Source organism: Phragmites australis, chromosome 19 (genome assembly GCF_958298935.1).
Source record: "Phragmites australis chromosome 19, lpPhrAust1.1, whole genome shotgun sequence".
Classification (NCBI taxonomy): Eukaryota; Viridiplantae; Streptophyta; class Magnoliopsida; order Poales; family Poaceae; genus Phragmites; species Phragmites australis.
This window is the reverse complement of record NC_084939.1, coordinates 18,193,105-18,216,883: the sequence shown is the minus strand read 5'-3', so window position 1 is coordinate 18,216,883 and position 23,779 is coordinate 18,193,105. Positions and strand designations below refer to the sequence as shown.

At 43.6% G+C, this 23,779-nt stretch overlaps 1 protein-coding gene across 10 annotated transcripts; it reads right to left on the bottom strand.

Moving 5' to 3' along the window:
* Nucleotides 1-10,589: 10,589 nt before the first annotated feature.
* Nucleotides 10,590-23,076, bottom strand: LOC133900792 (disease resistance protein Pik-2-like). Of its 10 annotated transcripts, none has more exons than XM_062342029.1 (6): nt 22,604-23,076; nt 16,956-17,373; nt 16,393-16,524; nt 15,148-16,320; nt 14,179-14,811; nt 10,590-12,768 (listed from the first exon to the last, which is right to left on the bottom strand). In XM_062342029.1, the coding sequence occupies exons 3-6, from the start codon at nt 16,417-16,419 to the stop codon at nt 10,933-10,935; spliced, it is 3,669 nt and encodes a 1,222-aa protein (XP_062198013.1). In that variant the 5' UTR covers nt 16,420-16,524; nt 16,956-17,373; nt 22,604-23,076; the 3' UTR covers nt 10,590-10,932. The 10 variants fall into 10 exon arrangements, with proteins under 10 accessions (XP_062198013.1, XP_062198014.1, XP_062198016.1 ...); XM_062342030.1 differs by having other exon boundaries at nt 17,063-17,373; XM_062342032.1 differs by having other exon boundaries at nt 16,393-16,518; nt 17,063-17,373.
* Between the last annotated feature and the right edge of the window lie 703 nt (nt 23,077-23,779).

Here is a 23,779-nt window from a genome sequence, read left to right as displayed (position 1 = left end):
CCTCGACATGGCCCTCCTTGCTACAGTAGACACAGCGAGGGCGACCGCAACCACATGAAATGGGCACAGGTGGTGAAGGAGTCATACGAGCAGCAGACGATGGTGTAGTCGAAAATGTAGGCCTAGGAAGTGGACAAACAACCAATATTGAAGGAAGTTGTAGCAGTCCAGAACCGCGCAGACAAGTCTCCTCTAAGCGCAACTTTGTAAAAGTCTCCACAAGCATGACACAAGGATGTTGAGCAAGAAGTTGAGCCTGACGCTACTCAAACTCCGGATGAAGGCAAGTCAGGAACTCGTAGAGGTGTCGAAAGTCAGGCTCAGCACGCAGATCAAAGTAGCACTGACAAGAGTGGCAACCAGCAACAAAAAGAGAGTCCAACTAACGCCACACATCTGACATCTGAGCATAGAAAGCATCAACTATGGCATCACCCTGCTAAAGAAACTTCTCCTAGCAAACAACAGACAGATAAAGAGCATCCCCTGACGACTCATAGGTCTGACGAAGATGAGTCCACATCTAAAAGGCAGTAGAGAACCCAACAATCTCAGAAGAAAATCTATAATCCACATTAGCAATCAGAATAGACGCCGCACGAGCATCATCATCCATCCACTAAGCAATATCAGACAACCGATCATAGTACAGCTCCAAAGCTTCCGAATAGACGGAGACAGCCTTCTCATTGAAGGTGATATGCCCTAGAGGCAATTATAGAGATGATTGTATCATATGTCTATATTCATGTATTACCAAATAATGTGTTATTCCAAGAATGACTATCATTTACATTGATTGGCAAGTATGTGACTTGTTCATGAAACTCTTTGTTTATATCATGATATTATTCTTAGTCGATCCTTGGTTGCATATTATTGTGATGATACATAAGACCAACACATGTATTGATTGATGATCACATTTCATGGATCATAGGTATAGAGATACCAGGTCAATAATGTGAACATTTATGTTAGACAACATGATGTTAGATAGATCCACCTTAAGATACTATTGGGATTGTTATTTATGATGTGCCATCAGTTGTTATCTCAAATGGTGTCCTTGCACGATCCTTAGACCTGAGATCATCATTGATTCACATAATGTGTTGTGGCATACTTTGAGGGTGTCAAATGCTATTCTGTAACTAGGTATGAGCGATCAAGATAGAATTTTCCCCTCGAGCTAGTTGGATTGAGAAAGTGCATGGCCATGCCAATATAATTAAAGAGTTAATGATGATGAATCCACTACTTGATCGAGTGAATGGTCGAGCTATCACAAGTGTGGAACGTATCTCGCCTTGAGCTTAACTAGTATCGTGAGGTGAAGGGATCAGTACATGTGTATATCAAGGTTCAGCCGATATGATCTTTTGTATATACTCAAGAGTCAACATATCCTGCTAAGGACCGCTATTGATTTTGGTTTGGAAAGGGTTTTCGAGTTGTAGCCGCTTGTACATGAACCTAACGGATCAGACACTTAATGGGTTGAAACAAAACATGCGAATTTGATTCATATATGGGTTTTGATTGGATTGTGATCCATGAGAAGTTATAGTCCTAAAGGGCTTCCAACATGGGAGCCCATTAGCGAGCTTTATATAAGGAGAAGCATGGGTAGGGTGTGCATAGGTTGAGCCACTCCGAAACCTTAGCCGCAGCCTTCCACACGATCTCCCAAAAACCCTAGCCGCGCGTTCGGTGCTAGCACATCGGCGCTCGGTGTTTCTGCCCAGTACATGTGGATACCGTAGAGACATTGCTTCTATTGCGGCACTGATCTTCTCAGCGAGTCAAACACAACGTGTTCGAGTTGGTCGAGGAGCACGATCACCTGCTCAGAATTAGTCGAAAAGCATGACCACCTGGTCAGAGTTGGTCGAGGAGCATGACCACCTACTCGGAGTTGGTCGAGAAGCATGACCACCTACGCGGGACTCGTCGTGGATCTGATCGAGAAGCTGCTCGAGGAGTTTGACACGTACGATGTTGGATCGGTCTACTCCAACTCTTCTTCTGATGTACTGCACGTCAAACGGTAACAATCTATGATCTGCTACTAGGAAAATTCCCTGGGTGAATGCGACAGAAAAATTTTGTTTTAGGCTAGCGTAGCCTGCACGTTCGCCAACAGTGGTATCAGAGCCATCTTACATAGTTTTTTGTTTGGATCGATCACATATATGTGATATGTGATAGTAAAGATTGGATCTATTATTTTAGTGATCGGTTCATGTGATGAATCAGTTACTGCATGGTTTTGTGTAATTGGGATCGGATGAGGTGCAAGTCGATGGAACCATACGACCAAAAAGATTAGCTCGATCTCCCACCTAGCCGCGCATGCGACTTGTCCCTACCAGCTGGAATCACCATCGGGGCTATCAGCACGCGCCGCTTAGTGGTCGGGAGAACAACAGATCTAGGTTGTACGTGTTGTCATCATTTCCAAAAAACCTCATGCGTTAATCAATATGATTGATCCAATGAAAATTGAGGTATTGTGAATAACTCAAAATCGGCTTGATGTGATCAATCTGATGAGATTTTCATAGTGATTTCATAGATACGATCTATGAATTTCTGAGAGGTTTTTAGGGCGCTACCTTGAAACCCGCGAGGGGCGGTTTCCCCTTCGACCCCCTACCCGCAAACCGGCTAGCGGGACCGTCGTGATGTCCGAGCCTAGGGCTTATAAAGATAACATGTTGACATTGCAACATTAGATTTCAATTTCACGCTTAGCTCGTTTTTGCAGAAAATTTTGTGACTAGTATGTCCTTATTTTTTATGTGATGCATATTTGTATTTTCCATGACCTGTGTGTCATGGTTAATTGTAGCCCAAGGCTGTCATGATATTGTATAACGACCTGTGTGCTGACATGTGATGCTTCATATTCTCATGTAATTTGTCTAGTGCTATTAGGTGTAATAGACAAATACATAACCATGAAAACTCGAAGCATGATGAATCGGAGGACAGGGACCATGGCGATAGAGATCACCATGTAAAGGGGTCATACTATGTCACAGTTAATATGATTGCCTGTGATGCTTATTTATGTTTCTGTCATGTTGTTTTATTCATGTTTTCTATGAGATGGATATGTTTACATGATAGAATAGCTTCTCTTAGAAAAATTAAGAATAATTGATGTCCTTCTAAAAGCTGCACCTACTTAGGTTTTTATCATTGTTTGGTAGGTCTGCCAAAGCAGGGTGTTATCTTTTATCTTAACCAGTTAGGGTGGATGTCGGACATCCACACGTATAGTGTTGGTTTACTTAACAAAACTATCAAAACAGTTTTGGGCTTTGGGGCATAGTATTGGGGCCAGGGCATTTGATGACACCTAATAAACAAGAGTCACATAGGGATGCGATTAGCAAGATGTTGCTTACCTATGTCACCTAAGTTTCTAACAGTGATGCCAAAGTTTACTAGAACCTAGTTGAATATAGATCTTGTTCCACTATATGTCGTTAAAGGGAAATAGTTCCAAAATATATAGTGGGAGTATATTTTGTAAAAAATTTAATTGAAAGGTTTACATAAACATAGTGTGAAACTTTACATATTTATTTCTGTTGTAGATCATGGCACCTACTGTTAACGCCAATTCCACTTTTAATTTGTGATCGATTCTTGAAAAAGAAAAGGTATCTGGAACAAACTTTATTGATTGGTATAGAAATCTGAGAATTATTCTCAAACAAAAGAAAAATGAATATGTTCTAGAGGTTCCCTATCCTAATGAACCAGCTAATAATGCATATGCTGCTGATCAGAGCGCTTACGAGAAGCATGCCACTGATTCACTCGATGTTAGCTGTCTCATGCTTGCCACTATGTCCTCTAAGCTTCAGAAGCAATACAAGAACGCGGATGCTCACGATATGATTATGGGACTCCGAGGCATGTTTGAGAACCAAGCTAGGGCCGAGAGGTTCAACACCTCCAAGTCCTTGTTTGCGTGCAGGTTGACAAAAGACAGTCCAGTTAGTCCTTATGTGATCAAGATGATTGGTTACATTGAGAGCCTGGAAAAACTTGGTTTTCCCCTTAGTCTTGAGTTGGCTACGAATGTAATTCTCCAGTCGCTCCCTACAAGTTTCGAGCCGTTCATTTTGATTTTTCATATGAATAGCATGGAGAAGAGCATAGATGAATTGCATTGGATGTTTAAGACTGTTGAGGAAAGCATTATAAAAAGCTTTAGTCATGTGATGATTGTTCAGAAGGATAGTAAGAAAAGAAAGCGCAAGGATAAGGATAAAGCGTCAGATGAGATCTTGAGCTCAAAGCCTAAACCTGTTAGAAAGTCCAAGGCAGACCCTGCTGCTTCTGATGCTTGCCACCACTACCATAAGCCTGATCATTGGTGGAGGAACTGCAAGCTATATATGGAAGAACTCAAGAAGAAAAAGAGAAGTAAGACGTCCACTTCAGGTATAAATGTTATTGAAATTAATCTCGCTACCGAATAATATGTTATTCCAAGAATGATTGTACCACACGTCTATGTTCATGTACTACCAAATAATATGTTATTCCAAGAATGACTATCATTTACATTGATTGGTAAGTATGTGACTTGTTCATTAAACTCTTTGTTTATATCATGATATTATTCTTAGTCGATCCTTAGTCGCATATCATTGTGATGATACATAAAACTAGCACATGTATTGATTGATGATCATGATTCATGGATCATAGGTATAGAGATACCATATCAATAATGTGGATATTTATGTTAGAGAACATAATGTTGGATAGACCCACCTTAAGATACTGCTGGGATTATTATTTATGATGTGTCATCAATTGTTATCTCAAATGGTGTATGTGCATGATCCTTAGACCTGAGATCATTATTGATTCCCAGAATATGTAGTGGCATACTTTGAGGCTGTCAAACGCTATTCTGTAACTGGGTGGTCATAAAGATAGTTTTCGGGTTTATCATAAAACATGTCGTGGGGTATGAGCGATCAAGATGAAATTTGTCCCTCCTTGATAATGGGAGAGATATCTTTGGACCCCTCGAGGTAGTTTGATTGAGAAAGTGCATGGCCATGCCAATATGATTAAAGAGATAATCATGATGAATCCACTATTTGATCGAGTGAATGGTCGAGTTATCACAATGGTGGCACGTATCTGTCATTGAGCTTGACTGGTATCATGAGGCGAAGGGATTGGTATATGTGTATATCAAGGTTCAGTCGATATGATCTTTTGTGTATACTCGGGAGTCAATATGTCCTTCTAGGGACCGTTATGGATTTTGGTTTGCAAAGTGTTTCCGAGTCGTAGCCATTTGTACATGAACCTAACGGGTCAGATACTTAATGGGTTGGAACAAAACATGCTAATTTGATTCGTATATGGGTTTTGATTGGATTGTGATCCATGAGTAGTTAGAGTCATAAAGGGCTTCCAACGTGGGAACTAATTGGCGAGCTCTATATAAGGAGAGGCGTGGGTAGGGCATGCATAGGTTGAGCCACTCCAAAACCCTAGCCGTATCCTTTCACACGATCTCTCAAAAACCCTAGCCGTGCGTGAGGTGCTAGCACATCGATGCTCGACGTTTCTGCCCAGTACGTATGGATGCCGTAGAGGCGTTGCTTCTATTGCGGCGCTGATCTTCTCAGCGAGTTGAACATGACATGTTCGGGTTGGTCGAGGAGCACGAGCACCTGCTCGGAGTTGGTCGAGAAGCACAACCACCTATTCGGTTTGGTTGAGGAGCACGACCACCTACTCGGAGTTGGTCGAGAAGCATGACCACCTGCTCGGAGTTGGTTGAGGAGCACGACCACCTGTTCGGGTTGGTCGAGGAGCACGACCACCTGCTCGGAGTTGGTCGAGAAGCATGACCACCTGCTCGGAGTTGGTCGAGGACCATGACCACCTGCTCTAAGTTGGTCGAGGAGCGTGACCACCTGCACGGGACTGGTCGCGAATCTGATCGAGAAGTTGCTCGAGGAGTTTGACGCGCACGGCGTTGGATCGGTCTACTCCAATTCTTCTTCTACTGCACTACGCGTCGAGCGGTAACGATCTATGATCTCTTACTAGCATAATTTCTTGGGTGAATACGGTAAAAAAAATTTGTTTTAGGCTAGCGTAGTCTGTCCATTCCCCAACACTCATAAGCAACTATGGTGATATCAATAGCTGCCTTGTTTCCTGTGTCAATAGTCGGCTGCACGGGCTCCGTCAGAAGCTCCAGGGAAGGCAGACAAGGAACGTCGCTATAGAGAACACCCCAAAGACAAAGGCCGTGCAAATGCTACACAAAGTCCCGATAGTTGGCACCATCAAAGAGCACTGAGCACCGAGGAACTAAAACAGTGCTTGACGACATCCTGAAAAGATGATGAACAACGGCGAGAGTGCAAAGGAGAAGCAATAGTCGATGGCAAGAGCGCAGCGATGGCAACGAGCTGCTGAAAAAAATTGCTCTTTTTTTTTTGCTTTCAGCTCTGGCTGTGTAATAAACATAGCTCTGTTTCAGAGCCACCAATAGCACGCAGCGGGAGGAGCCGACGGAGGAGACCGATGAGGAGCCGACGGAGGAAGCCTGCAGGCGAATCAACTGCGATCGACGTGTAGGCGGCCTGGGTAGAGCGGCATGGGAGGTAGGCTAGATGGGCATTGGACCCGATAGGCCAGAGCGAGGCGGGACGCGGGAGGGGAACTGGCGGAGGAGGCCGACGGGTAGATCTACGACGAGCTGGCAGAGGAGGCCGACGAGTGGATCTATGACGACTGACGCGCAGGCAACTAGAGCTGAGCTGCACAGGAGGCTGGCCTGATGGGTGACGGGCCCAATCAGCCGGAGCGAGGCGGAGGAGGTCGGCGGGGCGGAGTCAGGCAGAGAACGTCGGGGTGAAGTCGGGCGGTGGCGAGCAACCGAGCCGAGAGCCGGCGAAGATCTAGCGGCGGCCGGTGAAGACAGGCATCCAGCGAGCGGGTTGAGAGATATGATAGCGGTTGGATCTAGACGAATCGGGAGGGGAGAGATGGATCGGCAAGGGAAGAGGTCGAATCTGACGAGCATTGTAGATGAACAGTAGCCAAAAGACGCGTGAAGTTGCAACACGTGGAGAGAGAGAAACCCTAACCTTAAATTTTGGTTCTGTATACCATGTTAGAAATAGTAACTTATATTCACTAGAGGCACTAGACCAGAATATATACACATATACAGGTGATAATATGCAAGAAATTTCTTATAGTCTAGAGATATTACACAAAGCAATATATATCTCTAACACATATAACACAGAATATGCATAAACATGAATAATAATTGTTCTAAAAATCATATGAAAATAGCCGGCCTCTTAAAAGCACTAACTTGGAGAAGAACACTTCACAGACTGCGAACAGAACTTCAAAACGAGCTTCTGGGATGAATGGTTGTGTTGCTGCTGGTGCGTGTATATTAAGTATCCAAACAAAATATTGATCTTGTAAACAAATATATGTTGACTTGACTCCAGCCAGACTAAGATGCCCAATGAGAATCTGAAATGCATGTTATTAGGTTCTTTGCTAACGTTGGTTACGTATGAAATTATTATGATACTTAAAGATCATAAAGCTTAATTAAATTGAAAGGAGTACAGCATATTGATAAAAGATGATACCTTTTTAATATAACATATATCCCGTTGTCCTCAATGACCCTCAGTGCTTTCTCATGCCAATGCCAACAATATGTTTAGCTTAGGTAATGTGTGGCAGGTTTTTGTGAACAAATCCACTGGATTATTACTAGTCTTGATTTTTGGTATTTTTATATCCCCTTTAGAAGATATGTATCTGGTATGAGTGTGGGCATGACTAACATTTCTTCTGCAATCAAGCATCACTATCTTTCCGAAGAATAGTGGGTGTTTTATCGGATTCCACATCATTAAACTATTAAATATACGATAGATTATTTTTCTAAGCCATTTAAGCATCGAAAAATTGACTTGACTCAGCCATGTGATGCCAGCACCGTCCAACCAATCAGCATCCGGAGAAACTTCTGTAGCTTAACGCTAAGCGAGAGGTCATTAATGGCACAATACAGAATTTGAGTCTGTAATACTGCAATTTGGTAATTATATATACTTGAAGTAACTAAGCAAAGAGCCAAAGACTTGACTGGAAAGGATTCTGGCTGGTGAGGTGCGTGTTCACGAAGAGCAAATTCCAACTTCAAAGTTTACCTATAAGACCCAACCACTACGTGCATCATGGTAGTAGACTCACTGCTAGAAATCGGAATTTCTTTGTGGGCAAACTATAATTTCCTTGTCAACTTTCAGGGAAATTTGAATTTCCATGTCGGTTTAGGGTACCTCTCTGGGAAATTTGAATTTCCTTGTCGGTTTCTATTAAACTTTCAGGCAAATTATAATTTCCTTGTCAATTTTCAGATTAATATAACTCAAATCTACAATCCTAAGGTGAACATTACTGACAGGTAACCCCAGATATTTCATAAGCATGTACCCACCTGACAGTTAAACAAATTTGCAACAGTTAACTGCTCTTGCTCAGAAACTCCCACTACAATTACTTCACTTTTCTAGTAATCTATTTTCAACCCAGACAGGTGTTCAAAGAAGTACAATAAAATGTGTCAGACCACCATTCACTAAATGAGGGATTAATCCTTTAATTAGCTCTGCATCTCTAGCATTAGTGAGAATGGCAGCTAAGACATCTACAACAAAGTTAAAAAAGAGATGTGAAAGAGGATCACCCTGCCTCAGTCCTTTGGAAATTCTCAAATAGTTTACAGGCACACCATTAATTAGTTTGCTATCAGCCAACTATGAGCGAGATTGCGACCACACAACAACCCTAGTAAAGGTGAATACCAATATTTGTAAAAGTCTACAAAGTACTGACTTAGTCAGAAAAAAAAAGAATATTTTTGCAAGACTAAGAAGAAACAATTTATTCTAGATGCAGACTATGTAAAACCATTGATGGATTCGTGATGATCTTTATCATTCCAACTAACTGTTAGGGGCTAAACAAGGACATGAGACTGACGAAGTTTAGAGTTTAGACATAAGCTGCTGTATTTTTCTGGCCATTTTTTATAAAGAAAGCTAGCAGCCGCCCGGCACATTGATATGTTTGATGTCAACCAACTGTGAATGAGATAGCAAACCCCTAACCACAGCATTTCTTGTACTGTAGTGGAGACAGATTGATTACTACAGCATGTGAGGACGTCGAAGATGTTATCCCAGAACATACCTCTTTGAATATAAAGTGAATTTACATGCAATATTTGTAAAGTCTGCTTAATACTCTCTGCTAACCAAAAAGGAATATTTTTTGTTTGATGATTTGTGTGATCTCAAAGCTCACACATGACTGACTCGTAACAATACTTATTAGATGCAAGAGCAAATGTGAAACCACTGACGGAATAGTGATGGACTTAATCGTACTACCTGTCTATCAGGGACAAGAAAATGGATGATAAACAGACGAGTTGAGACACTGGCGCCATATCTGACCATTGTGATAAACGAAGCAAGCATCTGGCTCATTGAATAGTTTATTGTTAGCTAGCATTGAATGAAATGGTGAATATAGACCCCTTGCATCATCCAAGGTGACTTTCTCAAGAGACAGACTAGCTGAACCATTTTCGAATGTAGTTAATCAGACTAGCATGTGTCTGGACATTTTACTATTCTCACCATCCCTAAGATGGAATAATAAGGAATAAAAATATGGTAAGATCAGACCATATTCGACAAATATTCGAGTCAATTCTCCGAAATCCACTCCAGATTTCAGACTAGATTGGTTGGGTGAGAAATTTGCAAATGAGTCGAATCCATATCCCTTGTTTTTTATGAGGATGTATAAATTTTATTTTAGCGTACATATTGTCAATAAACATGTAGGCACGGAGACCATAAAAAGAATGCCCAAAACCTTATTAGATATATTGGGTTAAAATTCAATCATTTTCTCGAATGTTTGAAGTGCTAAAAACTTTTAGAGCCACCACAGTGTTTATAGAATTTTTTTAGGGTGCTATTGTGTTGTTACCTGCAGAATGGTGCCAACCTGTCAAAAAACACTCTAATGTGTAGCAAGCTTTACACCAAATTAAAAGATGTACCCTTTGCAATTAGTTCTCCCTTTGCTATCACCTCCTGGATTCACACAATAATTTTGTGTTCTTTGTTTTGGTGCGAAGCGTCAAAATTGATTCCATGTAAGTTTGCTAGCTTCGCATTTCTCCAGCGTTGAAACCAGTGCAAAGTACCAAAAGATTCACTTGGTACCTGGTCTATGCCTCCTTCCAATCGAGCAGTATATCAGCTGCCATAAGACCTGGGATCAACATGACAACAAGCGGCAATCGAGCTGCCAATAGTAGAGGCTCAGGTAGGCTCAGGTTTCCAGTCAAAAATAGTAGAGGCTCAGATGGTAGAATATTTTAATGAAAATTTGCAACTAATAAGAACAGTAGATAGCATCTACAGAACATTACTAAATCAATGCCCAGGTCAAATCCATACACATATGCATACAACAACAGAACCTTCTTTTCCATTATTAAGAAGATACATAAGCAGAACGTTTCCAGTACAGAGGAAAAGAACTGGGCAGAATTTAGCTATATATGTTTTTCACTTCTTTTTTGTTGAACGAAATGATTTTCACATCTTCTCCTAACGATGCAGAATACACATAGGAGAAGTACCAATCATCTTGACAGCTTAAAGGATGCAGATGTTTTAGTTTAAATTGGCATGATGTTCACATCGTAGTACTGGATCAAGTGATAGGAAAAAGAAAAAGTAATGAACAGGACCAATCATGTAGTTGTACCGATGCTTGGGTCAACAGACTGATCATCGCAAGCTCACATCAGGATGAATATGGTTCCTCCAGCTTCAAAGCAGGTTTCCTTGGATGCTCCTTGAGTTGTTTCTCCATGTCCTCCTTAAGTGTGTTGTCATGGGAACCCATAAGCCGTACTTCCTTGAGTTTTAGTTTAGACAGATTCTTTAGCTCAGTGAACTCAAATGTCGACCCACTACAGCGGTGAACCATCAGCAGTTCGAGATTTTGCATTGCTTCTGATCCAAAGGATACATTTACCTTGGAGCTACAAGCTATCTCGAGGATCTTAACCTTTGAATAACAGCGCTGCTGCTGTCCATTCACCCAGACACAAAAATCAAGCCTACAATCACCATCTTGAAGCGGCTTGACACAGAGACGTAGGATACATAGTTCTTTTATCTCCCCAAGGACTTTAATCATGTCAACTTCTTCTGACATGGCTATCTCCAAATCCAACTTTGTAAGTCTGGGAAGATCTTTGATCCATGCTGGCACCTTTTTTATAAGCCCATATAGCTTAAAGCTCTGAAGGTTCTCCGGAGGCGAAGAGATGTTATCCAGATAATCTTGATTGCCCTTGCCGAGCCACACTGACAAGGATTCCAGACGGACATGATTTGAGATGGCAGCACAGAACTCCTTGTAGTTTTTCTTGTTGATACCGGACACACCGAGCTTACGCAATTGGGTGAGCTTCCTGAGCTCTTTCAGGGTATCCTTGCCCCACGCAATATCAGCATTGACAACACCGAGCGTGTTCAACGCCGTCAGTTTATCAATCCCTTTAGGCACCTCAACACCAACTAGTTGCCGAGATCTGCAGAGGTTGGGCAACCAGGATCTCGAAGGACATGGTGTTGATGATTCCTCTGTGCGGGAAGTTTTGCCAGCACGGATGTATTGTAGCTTGTTTAGCTTGGTGATGGATGCCGGCAAGGTGACTATGGAGGTGCCCCTGACATCCAGAGTCTCAAGCTGCCTTAGCTCACCCAATGAACTCGGCAGATGGCAGATCTCACTTCTTCCTCGCAGAGATAGGAACTTCAGACGAGGAAGAAGCTTCACCATCTGCTTGAGGTCTTTATCTGACACATCTCTCGCATTCTCCAGATCAAGCACACGAAGCACCTTCATACTTTTAGAGATAAAGAATGATTCCCACTTCCCGAGTACTGTTAATGACCGTAGCCGCGAGAAGTCAATGCTCTCGAACACAATTCTGTCTCTGTCCCAGCTGTCCTCTATGACAAGATGACGTCCTGTGCGCCGGGTGGTTGGAAGGCAACGCCCCTTCAGTGCAAAGACCTCCAGTGCAAATATGATGTTCTCTTCCTCTGGACGTGAGATGATGTATTCGTGAAAGAAAGCACTAACTTGGCATAGGACCATTCTCATGTGTGCGATGACTGTGCACTGTGGCGGCTGGATCATGCTCAGGTTGACGAGCATTGAAAAGAGCACCTCCCCTTTCTCCTCAGCCGTGGTGTCTTTGGTGTCCCTGGCGTAGCCCTCTGCAACCCATCGCATCACCAAACGCCTACGTCGAATGATTTGGGACCCAGGGAATATTGACATATAGAAGATGCACGGCCTAAGGAAATCCGGGCAAGTACGGAAGTAGGAATGCATCCAACCAAATAGGCCTCGCAGACCACCAAACTCAGGGTTGCTCTCAAGCTCGTGCATAAATCTGTGATTCAGAGTTCTTGTGCTATCCATACATGTGACTGTCTTGGGTGCCAAAAAGTCAGCTACAGAAACTATTACTTTGGGAAGTCTGCCGCACTTTACAATAAGTTGTTCCAGCTCCCTGTCATTTGAACTCTTTAAAGGGGACGCCTGGTTTTTCTTTTGTACCTATCATTCCAGAAATTTAAAATTATATTAATCATTATGATAAACACCAATTACATTAGGTATTGAATTTTTTTAGTTGCAAAAAATCAAGATGTTGAACACACGCTTAATACATTAAAAAGGCCACCCATCATCAGAGAATAATGGGAAAATAACTGAAAATTTTCATACTATAAATGAACGCTGAAGGAAATAATAAGCTCAAATGAGGAAAAATACTGCTGTACTGATACACAGGATGATGATACACCTTTATGTATTTCAAATTGTTTGAACAAGTGCTGGTAAGGATTGGAAATGTTTGACCTATTGAGAAGCGTATGTTAATCTGCTCCTCAGTTGTGTGATGAATGGGTAGGGAGGTTTACAGGAAAATGAGATCTTTTGTCCAGATTGGTGTTGCAGCAGTTTTCTGGTCCGTTTGGGAAACCAGGAGTACTGCATGTTTTCACAATGAGTTGCCGTCGGATCCTGTTGCTTTGATTAAGTTCATTTGCAGATGGCTAAACGATGGGCTCTGTTGCACACAAAAAAAGCCAAACAAGGAGGCCATCATCCAGAATGCCAGGCTGCTAGAACAAGTAGCAAGGGAGGTCTTTGTGGCTAGTAAGGGATGAGGGATGAAGGCTGACGACAAGAAGAATACAAGGATGAGAAGAAATCTGAAGATGACGATTTGCTTTTGATGTTCTGAAAAGTTACTCAGCAGTTATCAATGTTTTTTCGGCTGCGGGTCATTGCTAAATGTCAGAATTTTAGTAGGACGCTATGCAGGCATGTTGCCTTGCCATTGATTGTGACCAGATGTCTCATGTTTGGAGCATCTGCTGATCATATCGTACTGTTGGTTTCTTTTACATTCATCCTGAACTTGGATCTTGTAGTTGACTGTGATTTCTATTAATAGAAATCGGCAGGGGCATTTCCCCTGAAATGCTCTTAAAAGAAAGCATATCTTCCCTGGGCAGACAACAAACCTAACAAAAGATAAAGCAGGCCTCTGTTCTGATTTACTTTCCTATCAAACTACACTTTATTGCTTGCATGGAACCATAGGGTGAAAGATGGTTTTGAATTGTTGACATCATACTATAATAAAGTTCACTACTTACGCTCTATTCCTATGCATTGCAAGGACTAAATTTAGATTTTCTAGCATTTGTACAAACAAATTCAAAATCTTGCATAAAAAGACTATCCATCTCTACGACACAATCATGGATAACACATTAGAGAACAACACGATATGGATGTGATGGTAATCTCATTTTGTTCTTAATCTCCATGACCATGGGTGAAGGAGAAACAAATGGTATTTTTACATGAGATGTTATGCTTGCGGAAACAGTCATGCAGGAAAATAGATTCAAGGAACTAGAGCAGATGAAAGTTTCTCGTGAGCAAGCATACCTGTTTTTTAAATAGATCAACGGATGCTTCAGCTTCTAGACATTTGACGTTAAACACAACCTGTCCATTATCTGCACAATAAGTGCCAATTTTTTCTTCTGTTGTAATGACGATGATAACACTCTTAGAATGTCTAGATACCAGAGCAGGTTGTATTAAGTCCCATTCTTCTGTGGACTGTAGATCATCAATAACAACAAGGCACTGATGTTCTTTTAGAAGCTTATGACACTCTTGAATGGGGTCTTTGATTCCCATGGCTTCAATAGATACTGAATCCAAATCCAAAAGTAAGCTCCGAGAGAAGTCCCTCAAATTGAACGGATGGGATATCTGGACCCAACCATACTTGTCAAATATTGGGTCCTTTTGAAGCATTCGTTCATAGTACAAGTTTCTGACGAGATCTGATTTCCCAACACCAGCTATTCCCCACACAGACATCACTTGCCAATCATTGAAACGTGCCTTAGTCTGACAGTTACGAAGTTCATTCATTTGTGACTCATGTCCAACAAGGCTAAACTGGCTAATCCAGCTACTAGCTACATCCTTTTTAGAGGTGGGAATTCTGTCATAGGATATCTCATTGTTGCTGGACATTACCCTTCCGGTTTCCTTTCCCTGAGAACCCTGAAAATAGGAAGCAGTTAAGGAATTAATCTCATTCCTGATCCTAGTTCTCACATTGGCACGAGATTGTATATCCAAGTGTTTCTTGAAGTTCATACAATAAACACTAAAATATATTAAGCATGAAGAATCCGTGCACCAGTTTTGACTTGTGACCTAAATAAGTAAATTTGTGAGATATAGCAGAACCCTATTTTTTAGGATTTTTCTAATAAATTAGAAAACATAATGACCAATAGCATGTATTAGAGACTATGATCTCCAAAGTAACAAGTTAGAAATAACATAGAGACAGTATTTTTTTCATAAAAGTAATTGATGATGTTTCGGGCTCACCTCCTTGAAGAAGACACATACAGGGTACTCAGCTGAGTACTGCTTAAGCTCCAACACTTGGTACGAATATCCGATGCACAAGCTTGCGATTTCATGTAGCTCTGTGGACACAATGATCCAGTTGCCCTTCTTCCTATCAGGTAGGCATGCCCTGATGGCGTCCCACTCTCCCATGGTACACACATTTTCCAGAACAAGAAGGTACCTCTTCTCTTTCAATTGCTTCATGAATTCTTCAGTGAGTCCACCTTGGATCATCGTTGTCATCTCCATCCTCTTCAGTTCGGCTACATCTACAGTGGTTCCTTCTTGTAGACAAGAGTTTGTGTAGAACTGAGCCATCAAGCTCTGGAGGAACTTGTGGGCATCAAAAGGATGTGTCAACTTCACCCAGCCACGGCATCTGAAGTTTTGGCAGATTTCCGGATCTTGGTAGGCCTTCCTGATGACCGATGTCCTACCAAGATCACCACCTATCCCCCACACCGAGATCACTCCAAGGTCATTATTTTCCTTGGTGATCAACTGAGTGAGATCCCCTAAGCCTTGCTGTTTTTTCGTGCTGTCCCTTGCCTCAATGAGCGTGTCAAGAGCAGCTGCGCCGATAGAAGTGCTGGCTGCTGGCTGTTTCTGCATGACTGGCTTGGAGCCAGAGTCGCTGATGAGGCTGTAGCGCGAGTTCCTCCTGCTAACATCCTCAACCCTGGCCTTGATCTGCTCTATCTCTGTGACCACCACATCCAGAGGCAGTGCCGCCCCTGCCATGCAGGACGGTAGAAGACGACGCCACCAGTTTGGCTTGCTGTCCAAGTGGACAACAGACTCGATGCAATCCTCCACATCATAGGCTAGATCACGGACCTGCCTCACCCAGGTCCTCACCACACTGTTCTTGGCACGCTCTTCGTTGGCAACGTTGAGGAAGGAGTGCATCATTTCGAACTCACCAGCTATGAACACAAGGTCACGCTGCACGCTCAAACGCAGCTTCGACTCTTCCTCGATCGCCGACTGGGCCTTGGTCAGCACCCCCTCCACCACCGACTTAGCCAAGCCAACTACGAGATCCCCCATTGCTCTCGCACTGTTCCACTCTCTCTTTTTGTGTATGTTGTGTGGTAGAACTGAACAAGTGATGATGCTAATGCTTGGAATTGTGCATTGTATGAGCACCTAGAGATGGGGCTATAAAATGGGACATCAGGTACTAAACAGCTAATTTGGACATTGTTAAACAAGACTGACCAGATTTGCGAGATGAGTTGGGTCCATAACAAATTAATTTAGCTGTAGAGTCACAAACTTCGTCTCGCCAATTGTGCCCTCAAGTTAACCAATAGTGTGCAAGCTGGTGCCTCTTGGTCAAGGGATCTGCACCTACACCAAAAAGAAAAGTATGTTATTCAAGTAAAGACAGAATGGTTGCACATGTTGTCACATGGGGGCAAAATGGTCACTTAAGAACAACACAATGTACACCTCAGGAAGAAAACAACACAATAATTTTTTTAAGAAAAAAATCAACACAACTTGGAGTGGTTGATTGCACACCCTAGCGCTTTAACAAACTAAAAATGCTTATCAACTTCCTTTTGCATACCCTATGCTCAATTAATTTTTATTTTAAGGCAACTATAATCAACTAACTAATAAAGAAATATATTATAGTAGTATTCACTATCCAGTCAGATTCATACATGAATGGTTTTGCATCATTATGATTCCAAAGATTGCTAACTGTATGGCATGTGAATGGTCTATATCTATTATGTAGCGAGGATATGTTGCTTCAGAGAGAATCTACTCACAGAGCATATATTGTTAACCACCTGGACGATTCTTCCCAAACATCATTAATATTTACACCCTTTGATCAAACAGTGCATCCACCCGATCAAACACAACTCCTACCTACCTCTGCATTACTTGATTAATGGCCCGCAGTCTGGACGCCTACCCCATCTAAAGCAACAGGTTTTGTGTTTTGTCCAAAAAGAACACGCTCAAAGGAAATCACACCCTGAATTCGACTTGCATGCCAACAGCGAACCGTGGGCATGTTAAACAAGACTGGCCAGATCTGCGAGATGAGTTGGGTTCATAACCAATTAATTTAGCTAGACTCAGAATCAGTCTTGCCAGTTGAACCTTTAACTTGGTGGTGTAAAACCTGTGCCTCTTGGGTCAATGGGTCTGCACCGATACCAGCACACAAATAAAGCAGACCTGTTTCAAAAATGAAATACAATAATCAAATAGAGACCTATTTATTTGTATATAAGAACAATAGAACAGCTATGCATCAGGAAAAAACAAATCAATAATATATTTTAATGAGCACAACTTGGAGTAGTTAATTACAAACCCTACCGCTTAAACAAAGTGAAAACACGTATCATACTAATTCATAAGTTGTTTTAGTATCAATTGTTTTGCTATCAGCCAGTCATGAATGAGATGGGAACGCCAAGCCTAGGCATCGTTGAAAACCCGACTTCCTTTTGCATATTCTTTGCTCAACTAACTTTTCTGTTGAGGCAACTATACTCAACTAATAAGAACATTATAAGGGTATCCAAACAGGTCAGTACATTGTTTTGCACCAGTAGGATTTCAAAGATTGCTAACTGAACGGCAGATGGAGCATTTGCATCATGTGAATGATTTGTGCCTAACATGGTCAGCTATATCTAGCGAGGAGGGTATGTTGCTACGAAGTGAAACTCCTGATAATATATACCAATTGTTGGGGAAAATAAACCAGTCTGAGAACAATAGTTGAAGATTGTTATCGAAGGTCCCTCCAAACCCTTCAGTCTCCGGACGCTCAGCAGGAGGCCTGACTTCTGGAGGCTGTGAGCCCTTTCAGACCACCTCTCTGGTACGTACGTGGCCTTCCCAAAACTCAGAGCTACAGCAAACCCTTCCGGAGTCTCCGATCTCCAGACCCTCAGCAGGAGACCTGGCCCCCGGAGGCTGCGGACCCATTCAGGCCACCCCTTCAGTGCTCGTGCGGCCTTCCGAATCCTAAAGATGCAGCCGGTCTACAGAGATAATATCAGGAAAGAAAGGACACCCCCTGCAGTTGACCTGACACGAGGTGACAGGTGATTAATGCCGGTACAAGTGGTGCTTATCCTGACACCCCAGTGCGATGAAAGTCGTTCTGACACCCTCGGTAGAGCAGCGTCGGGCCACAATTGGCGACCGGCTCACCTCTCAGGGGGCAGGCACCACAATAGTTACCATGATAGATATTTATCTTCTATGTATGGTAAAAAAAATAGTTATCCATAATAAAACCCAGTAATTCAGTCAGCTCCTACATACTTATACATCATGATAACTTGTACACTAAGCTACGTATCACCCAATAAATAAGGGGTCGTGATTATCTGGGCAGAGATGGGTCAAAACACTCAATACAACACAAAAGGTCACACACAGGACACAAATGTGCATAAACACAAAGTCACGCTGTGACACTCCCCCTAAACCGATCTATTTTTCTACTATCAATATATTTGTGGTGTTCCTTCCTCTCAAACTTCGTCTCTAAGCTTAAGTCATTACCTTAGAAGAAACTCTCGCCGTACTTGCTGGGTCAAGACGATCTCTTACTCCAACAGCGCGTCGTCCGTAGGGACTCAAACACAAAAGTGCTAAAGAGAGGTAGAAATCCATCAAAAAAAACCACCAAAGCGCTAGCTCTAGCCGCCATATCCACCGTTGCAACCATGCAACCATATGCGTGGCTGTCTCAGCCATGCACACCATATGCACTCTCCAGCTCCGCTGCCGTGTGGGACGGCGTTCCTCCGGCCTTGACCAACTGAGAACCTTGGGTCGGTACAGAAACTCCAGACGGCGCGGAGGCCTTCCAGCCTCTGCATGGCGAAGACATCGCCACACCAGGAGAGGTCGTGGCCAAGGCCGCAGCCAAACAGGCCGCTTTCCAGTGGTTCTGGGCAGTCGAACCCACGGGTGTTCCCAGCTGGGTTTGGTCCCAAAGTATCTCCTTCGACAGCACTCGAGACACCCCGGGTGAACCCGGGACACCCCGGGTGAGCCAACACCTTCGGAGAGTCTGTCCACCCAGCGTCCTCCTCGGGCCCCTCAGGCGAAAGAGGGTTCCGAGGAGACACATGGCTCCGAAGTGCGCAGACCCCGCCAGCGCCCCCGGCGTAGCCCTCATGACGCTAGCCACACGCAGGGAACCCCAAGTCCACCTCGTCCAAGGAGGCGTAGTCGGAGCCACTCCGGCTCCAAAAGCCGGTTCACTGGACGACCTCGACGGTCTCCCCAAAGGGAAAGAGGCCTTGGGGAAGCCACGGGCTCCGGGACACGCAGCCCCTGGCAACGACCTCAACATCAACCACAAGCTCCAGTACCCCCGGAGGCATACGGGTGCATCCTGCACGGACCGGGGCGCGGCCACAACACCGACCATTGCCGAACCCTCACGACCTTCCGGAAGAAATACCTCAGAAGACAAGCAGGATACCTGGCCACAGAGGGAACCGGCGAAGGACGACACAGGGGTCAGAAGCCTAGGGCACGCTCCCGAGCAAATCCCTGGCCTTTCGACCCCACTCCATCGCCACCAACTCCGCCACCGACGGTGTAATGTCCCAGCGACAAGGACCGAGTCGGAGAACGCCGTCGCCAGGCTCCGAACGTATTACCTCCGGAGTCGGGCAACTGCTAAGAACCAAGGGGTCGAGGACCACTGCTTCCGAATAGCCTTCAGCTTCGCCTCTGACACGCTATCGCCAGGCTCCGGATGAATTACCTCCGGAGCCGAGCAGCAGCTAAGGGCCGAAGGGGTCGAGGACCACCTCTCCCGACTAGCCTTCAGCTTCACCTCCGACACGCCGTCGCCAGGCTCCAGATGGATTACCTCTGGAGCCGGTAGCGGCTAAGAGCTGAGGGGGTCAAGGACCACCTCTCCCGACTAGCCTGTGGCTTCGCCTCCAACACGCCGTCGTCAAGCTCCGGACGGATTACCTCCGGAGCCTGGCAGCAGTTAAGGGCCGAGAGGGTCAAGGACCACCTCTCCCGACCTAGCCATAGGCTTCGAGGCTTTCAAGCCTAATAATAGAGCCCTTATTCTAGCAAAGATACGTCCACTATTACCTATCGATATTTTACCTAGTTGACCTATCTTTCATACAGTAAAGACCAAAACATGTTAGAGGCCTCCAACCTTACTGCTAGAAGTCTTTACAACAGATAGCCACTAGGTAGAAACAATAAATCTAGATTATGTCCCTGTTTAGTAGTAAGCAGTAGAACTTAAACATCTTCATTAGGCATGAGTTATGAATAGTCGTCTAACCTAGCTATATCTCATACTACAATTAGCTGCTTATTGCCAACAGTAAACTGCAAAACTTAACTAGTACATAACCATGCAAATACCTACACTCCTGCAGACGCGACATGCCTAGATCACTTGGAAGGCAAGACTGCCTAGGTGTCCTGAAAGGTATTGTGTAGCATCGGCAGTGTAGTTGCCACGTATCAAGAGACTTCCTCGATAGATAGTGTTGCGACGCCACCCAAATGACTCCTTCAGGAGGCCTGACAAGCCCGCATACCCCGGATGCAGCATGTCTAGGTCTCTTGAAAGGTATCGTCTAGGTTTCTTGGAAGGTATCGCATAGTCTCGGTAGATAGTGAGGCCCACACACCTGCAGCTGCGCCGCATGCCTAGGTCACCCAAAAGGCATATTTTACTAAGGTGTTCCTGGAAGGCATTGCATAGTCTCGGTAGTGTTGAAACCACGCCTCAAGGGATATCCTTGAAAGCGGAGATGCGGTGCTCTGAGGAATGTTGTCGCAAGGAATCCTCGTTGCACGGCACGCCTACACACCGCGGGCACAGCGAGCCTAAATTAAAGCAAAGACATCAAGCCTAGGTTTCCTAAAAAGCGTTGCATAGCCTCGATAGTATGTAGATGCCGGTAACCAAAGGACTTCCTTGGTAATATAGTTGCGACACCTTAGAAGGATTTCTTCAGAAGGTGTGACACGCCCACACACCTGTAAACATTGCTTGCCTAAGGTCACCTAAAAAGGTTTCCCAGATGGTAGACTTTGCCTTGGTAGGCAGTGGAGCCCACACACATACAGTAGCGCAGCATGTCTAGGTCACCTAAAGGGTAGATTATGGCAAGGTATCCTGGAAGGCATTGCATAGCCTCGGTAGTGTAGAAGCCGCATATCAAGGGATGACCTTAATGTGAGGATGCGGTGCTCTAAGGAATGTTATCGCAGGGAATCCTTGTTGCACGACATGTTTATACACCGCGAGCGCAGCATGCCTAGTTTATAGTGAAAGGCTAGATTTCCTAAAAGGTATTGCATAGATTCGGTCGTATAAATACCACGCGCCGGGGCCTTGATGTGAGGATGCGATGCTCTAAGGAATGTTATTGCAAGGAATTCTTGTTGCACGACATGTTTATACACCGCGAGCGCAGCATGCCTAGTTTACAATGAAAGGCTAGATTTCCTGGAAGCTATTGCATAGATTCCGTCGTATAAATACCACACGCCGGGGCACACCCTTGGTGGACAGTGTTGCGGTGCACCCGAGGCATTTCCTCAGGAGCACGACAAGCCTACACACTGCGGGTGTAGTATGCCTATATCACCTGGAAAGTAATACTACCTAGGTTTCCTGGAAGTTATTGCGTAGCTCCGATAGTGTGTAGTGCCTTTGGCATTAATACATGCAGAAGGGGATACAAAACCTCCGACAAAAACGGAGAATCCTACAAAGCCTCCGGTAAAAACAGAGTCCTACAAAACCTCTGACAAAAACGGAGAGTCTTACAAAGTCTCCGGCAAAAACGAAGAATCCTACAAAACCTCCGGCAAAAACAAAAAATCTTACAAAGCTTCCAGCAAAAACGGAGAGCCCCATAAAACCTCTAGCAAAAACAGAGTCTTACAAAACCTCCGACAAAAACAAAGAGTCATACAAAACCTCCGGCAAAAACGGAGTCTTACAAAGCTTCCTGCAAAACCTTCGATAAAAACGAAGAGACTTACAAAAACCTCCAACAAAAACAAAGAGACCTACAAAACCTCCGACAAAAACGGAGAATCCCACAAAACCTCCGACAAAAAACGGAGAGTCTTACAAAACCTCCGACAAAAAACGGAGAGTCTTACAAAACTTTCGCCAAAACAGAGAGATTTCCAAAACCTCCACAAGACGGAGAGTCTTGCAGAACCTCTGCTAAAATGGAGAGACTCTCAAAACCTCCGCAAGACGGAGTCTTACAAAATCTTCGCAAGACGGAGAGCCTTACAAAAACCTCCGCAAGACGGAGAGCCTTGCAAAAATCTCGGCAAGACGAAGAGTCTTATAAAACCCCGCAAATAGGAATGCCTCCCAAAAACCTCTGCTAAACGGAAAACACCTCCGTACCATAGGGTGCCTTACCAGGAATGAGACTGTTGGACAACCAACAAGTGAAAGTTGGTGACGTGTCACTCCAGTTGTTAATGACATTCCATATTTTTCTTTTCAACATATTTCAGGTCTCAAAGCCTTGAACTAACCAAGGAAAAGGAATATGTACTGAGATGCTTGCCATGTGACCATAAACCCCACAAGATCTTTTTTTTTTGTGTGCACGATGCAGGCCATGTGAATCCTTTGGCTGATTAGTGAGAACTCTTTCTTTTGTCTGGCACTAAAAACAACGTGAGACTGGCTGGTATTTTACAGATAGGCTACTGTACCAAAACCAAAACCGATGACGTGTCCTTTGCCTTCTTCACAGGTTAGCTCTCTGAGGCGATATGCCATCCTTTATTCAGAGCAGCAAGGTTCGAACTACAGTATCAACAGTCAGTTAAGCAAGAAGCACTAGATCACGAGTCAACAGCACTCAGTTATCTATCTATCAAGCGTAGAACAGAGGAGCAGCTTCCTATCCAAGAGCAACACAATTCATTTCAATCTCCCGTACCTTGTGCAAGAAGGACTTACATGAGGAATTGTGGGTGAGCGGGAGGTAAATCTGGCGCTCGAGTGCTGGGTGTTCCGGGCGGTCGACGGGGCTGGAGAGTTGGGGCTGGTGGTGATAGGGATTGAAGAACTGGAGCGAGGAGGGGATTGAAGTATTGAGCAGCAGGAGGCGAAGGACTCATCTAGCAATATAAATGCACTGGGGGAGCATTCTGAATAACTACACCACCGTGGACTACCAAATGAAACTAGACGCTGCACTCGAAATACAGCATAACAGTATTACATTTTTTTTCACAAAAGTAGTCTCTGTTTATCTAGGCTCGTATCTCTAGCATGTATTTTTAAGGAGCAAAGTACTATCTATATGAATTAGGATAAATGATATTGTCAATGGTTCATGTTATACATATCTTTAATTTGTCTAGCTGAAGAACAATTATTTATAAATAATCTAATTGTATAAAAATGCAAGTGTTATCTTAATGTTTGGTTTGAGCAAATAGTAATCTCAAATCGAAATCGAAATAGTATATGAATTTCATGCATATTAATGTTTACATGCAATTCATGAGTATTTTAATGAATGTGGTGTAAATTTGAATTGTTTGAATTTAAATTGAATTAAAAAGGGAAATCGCATGA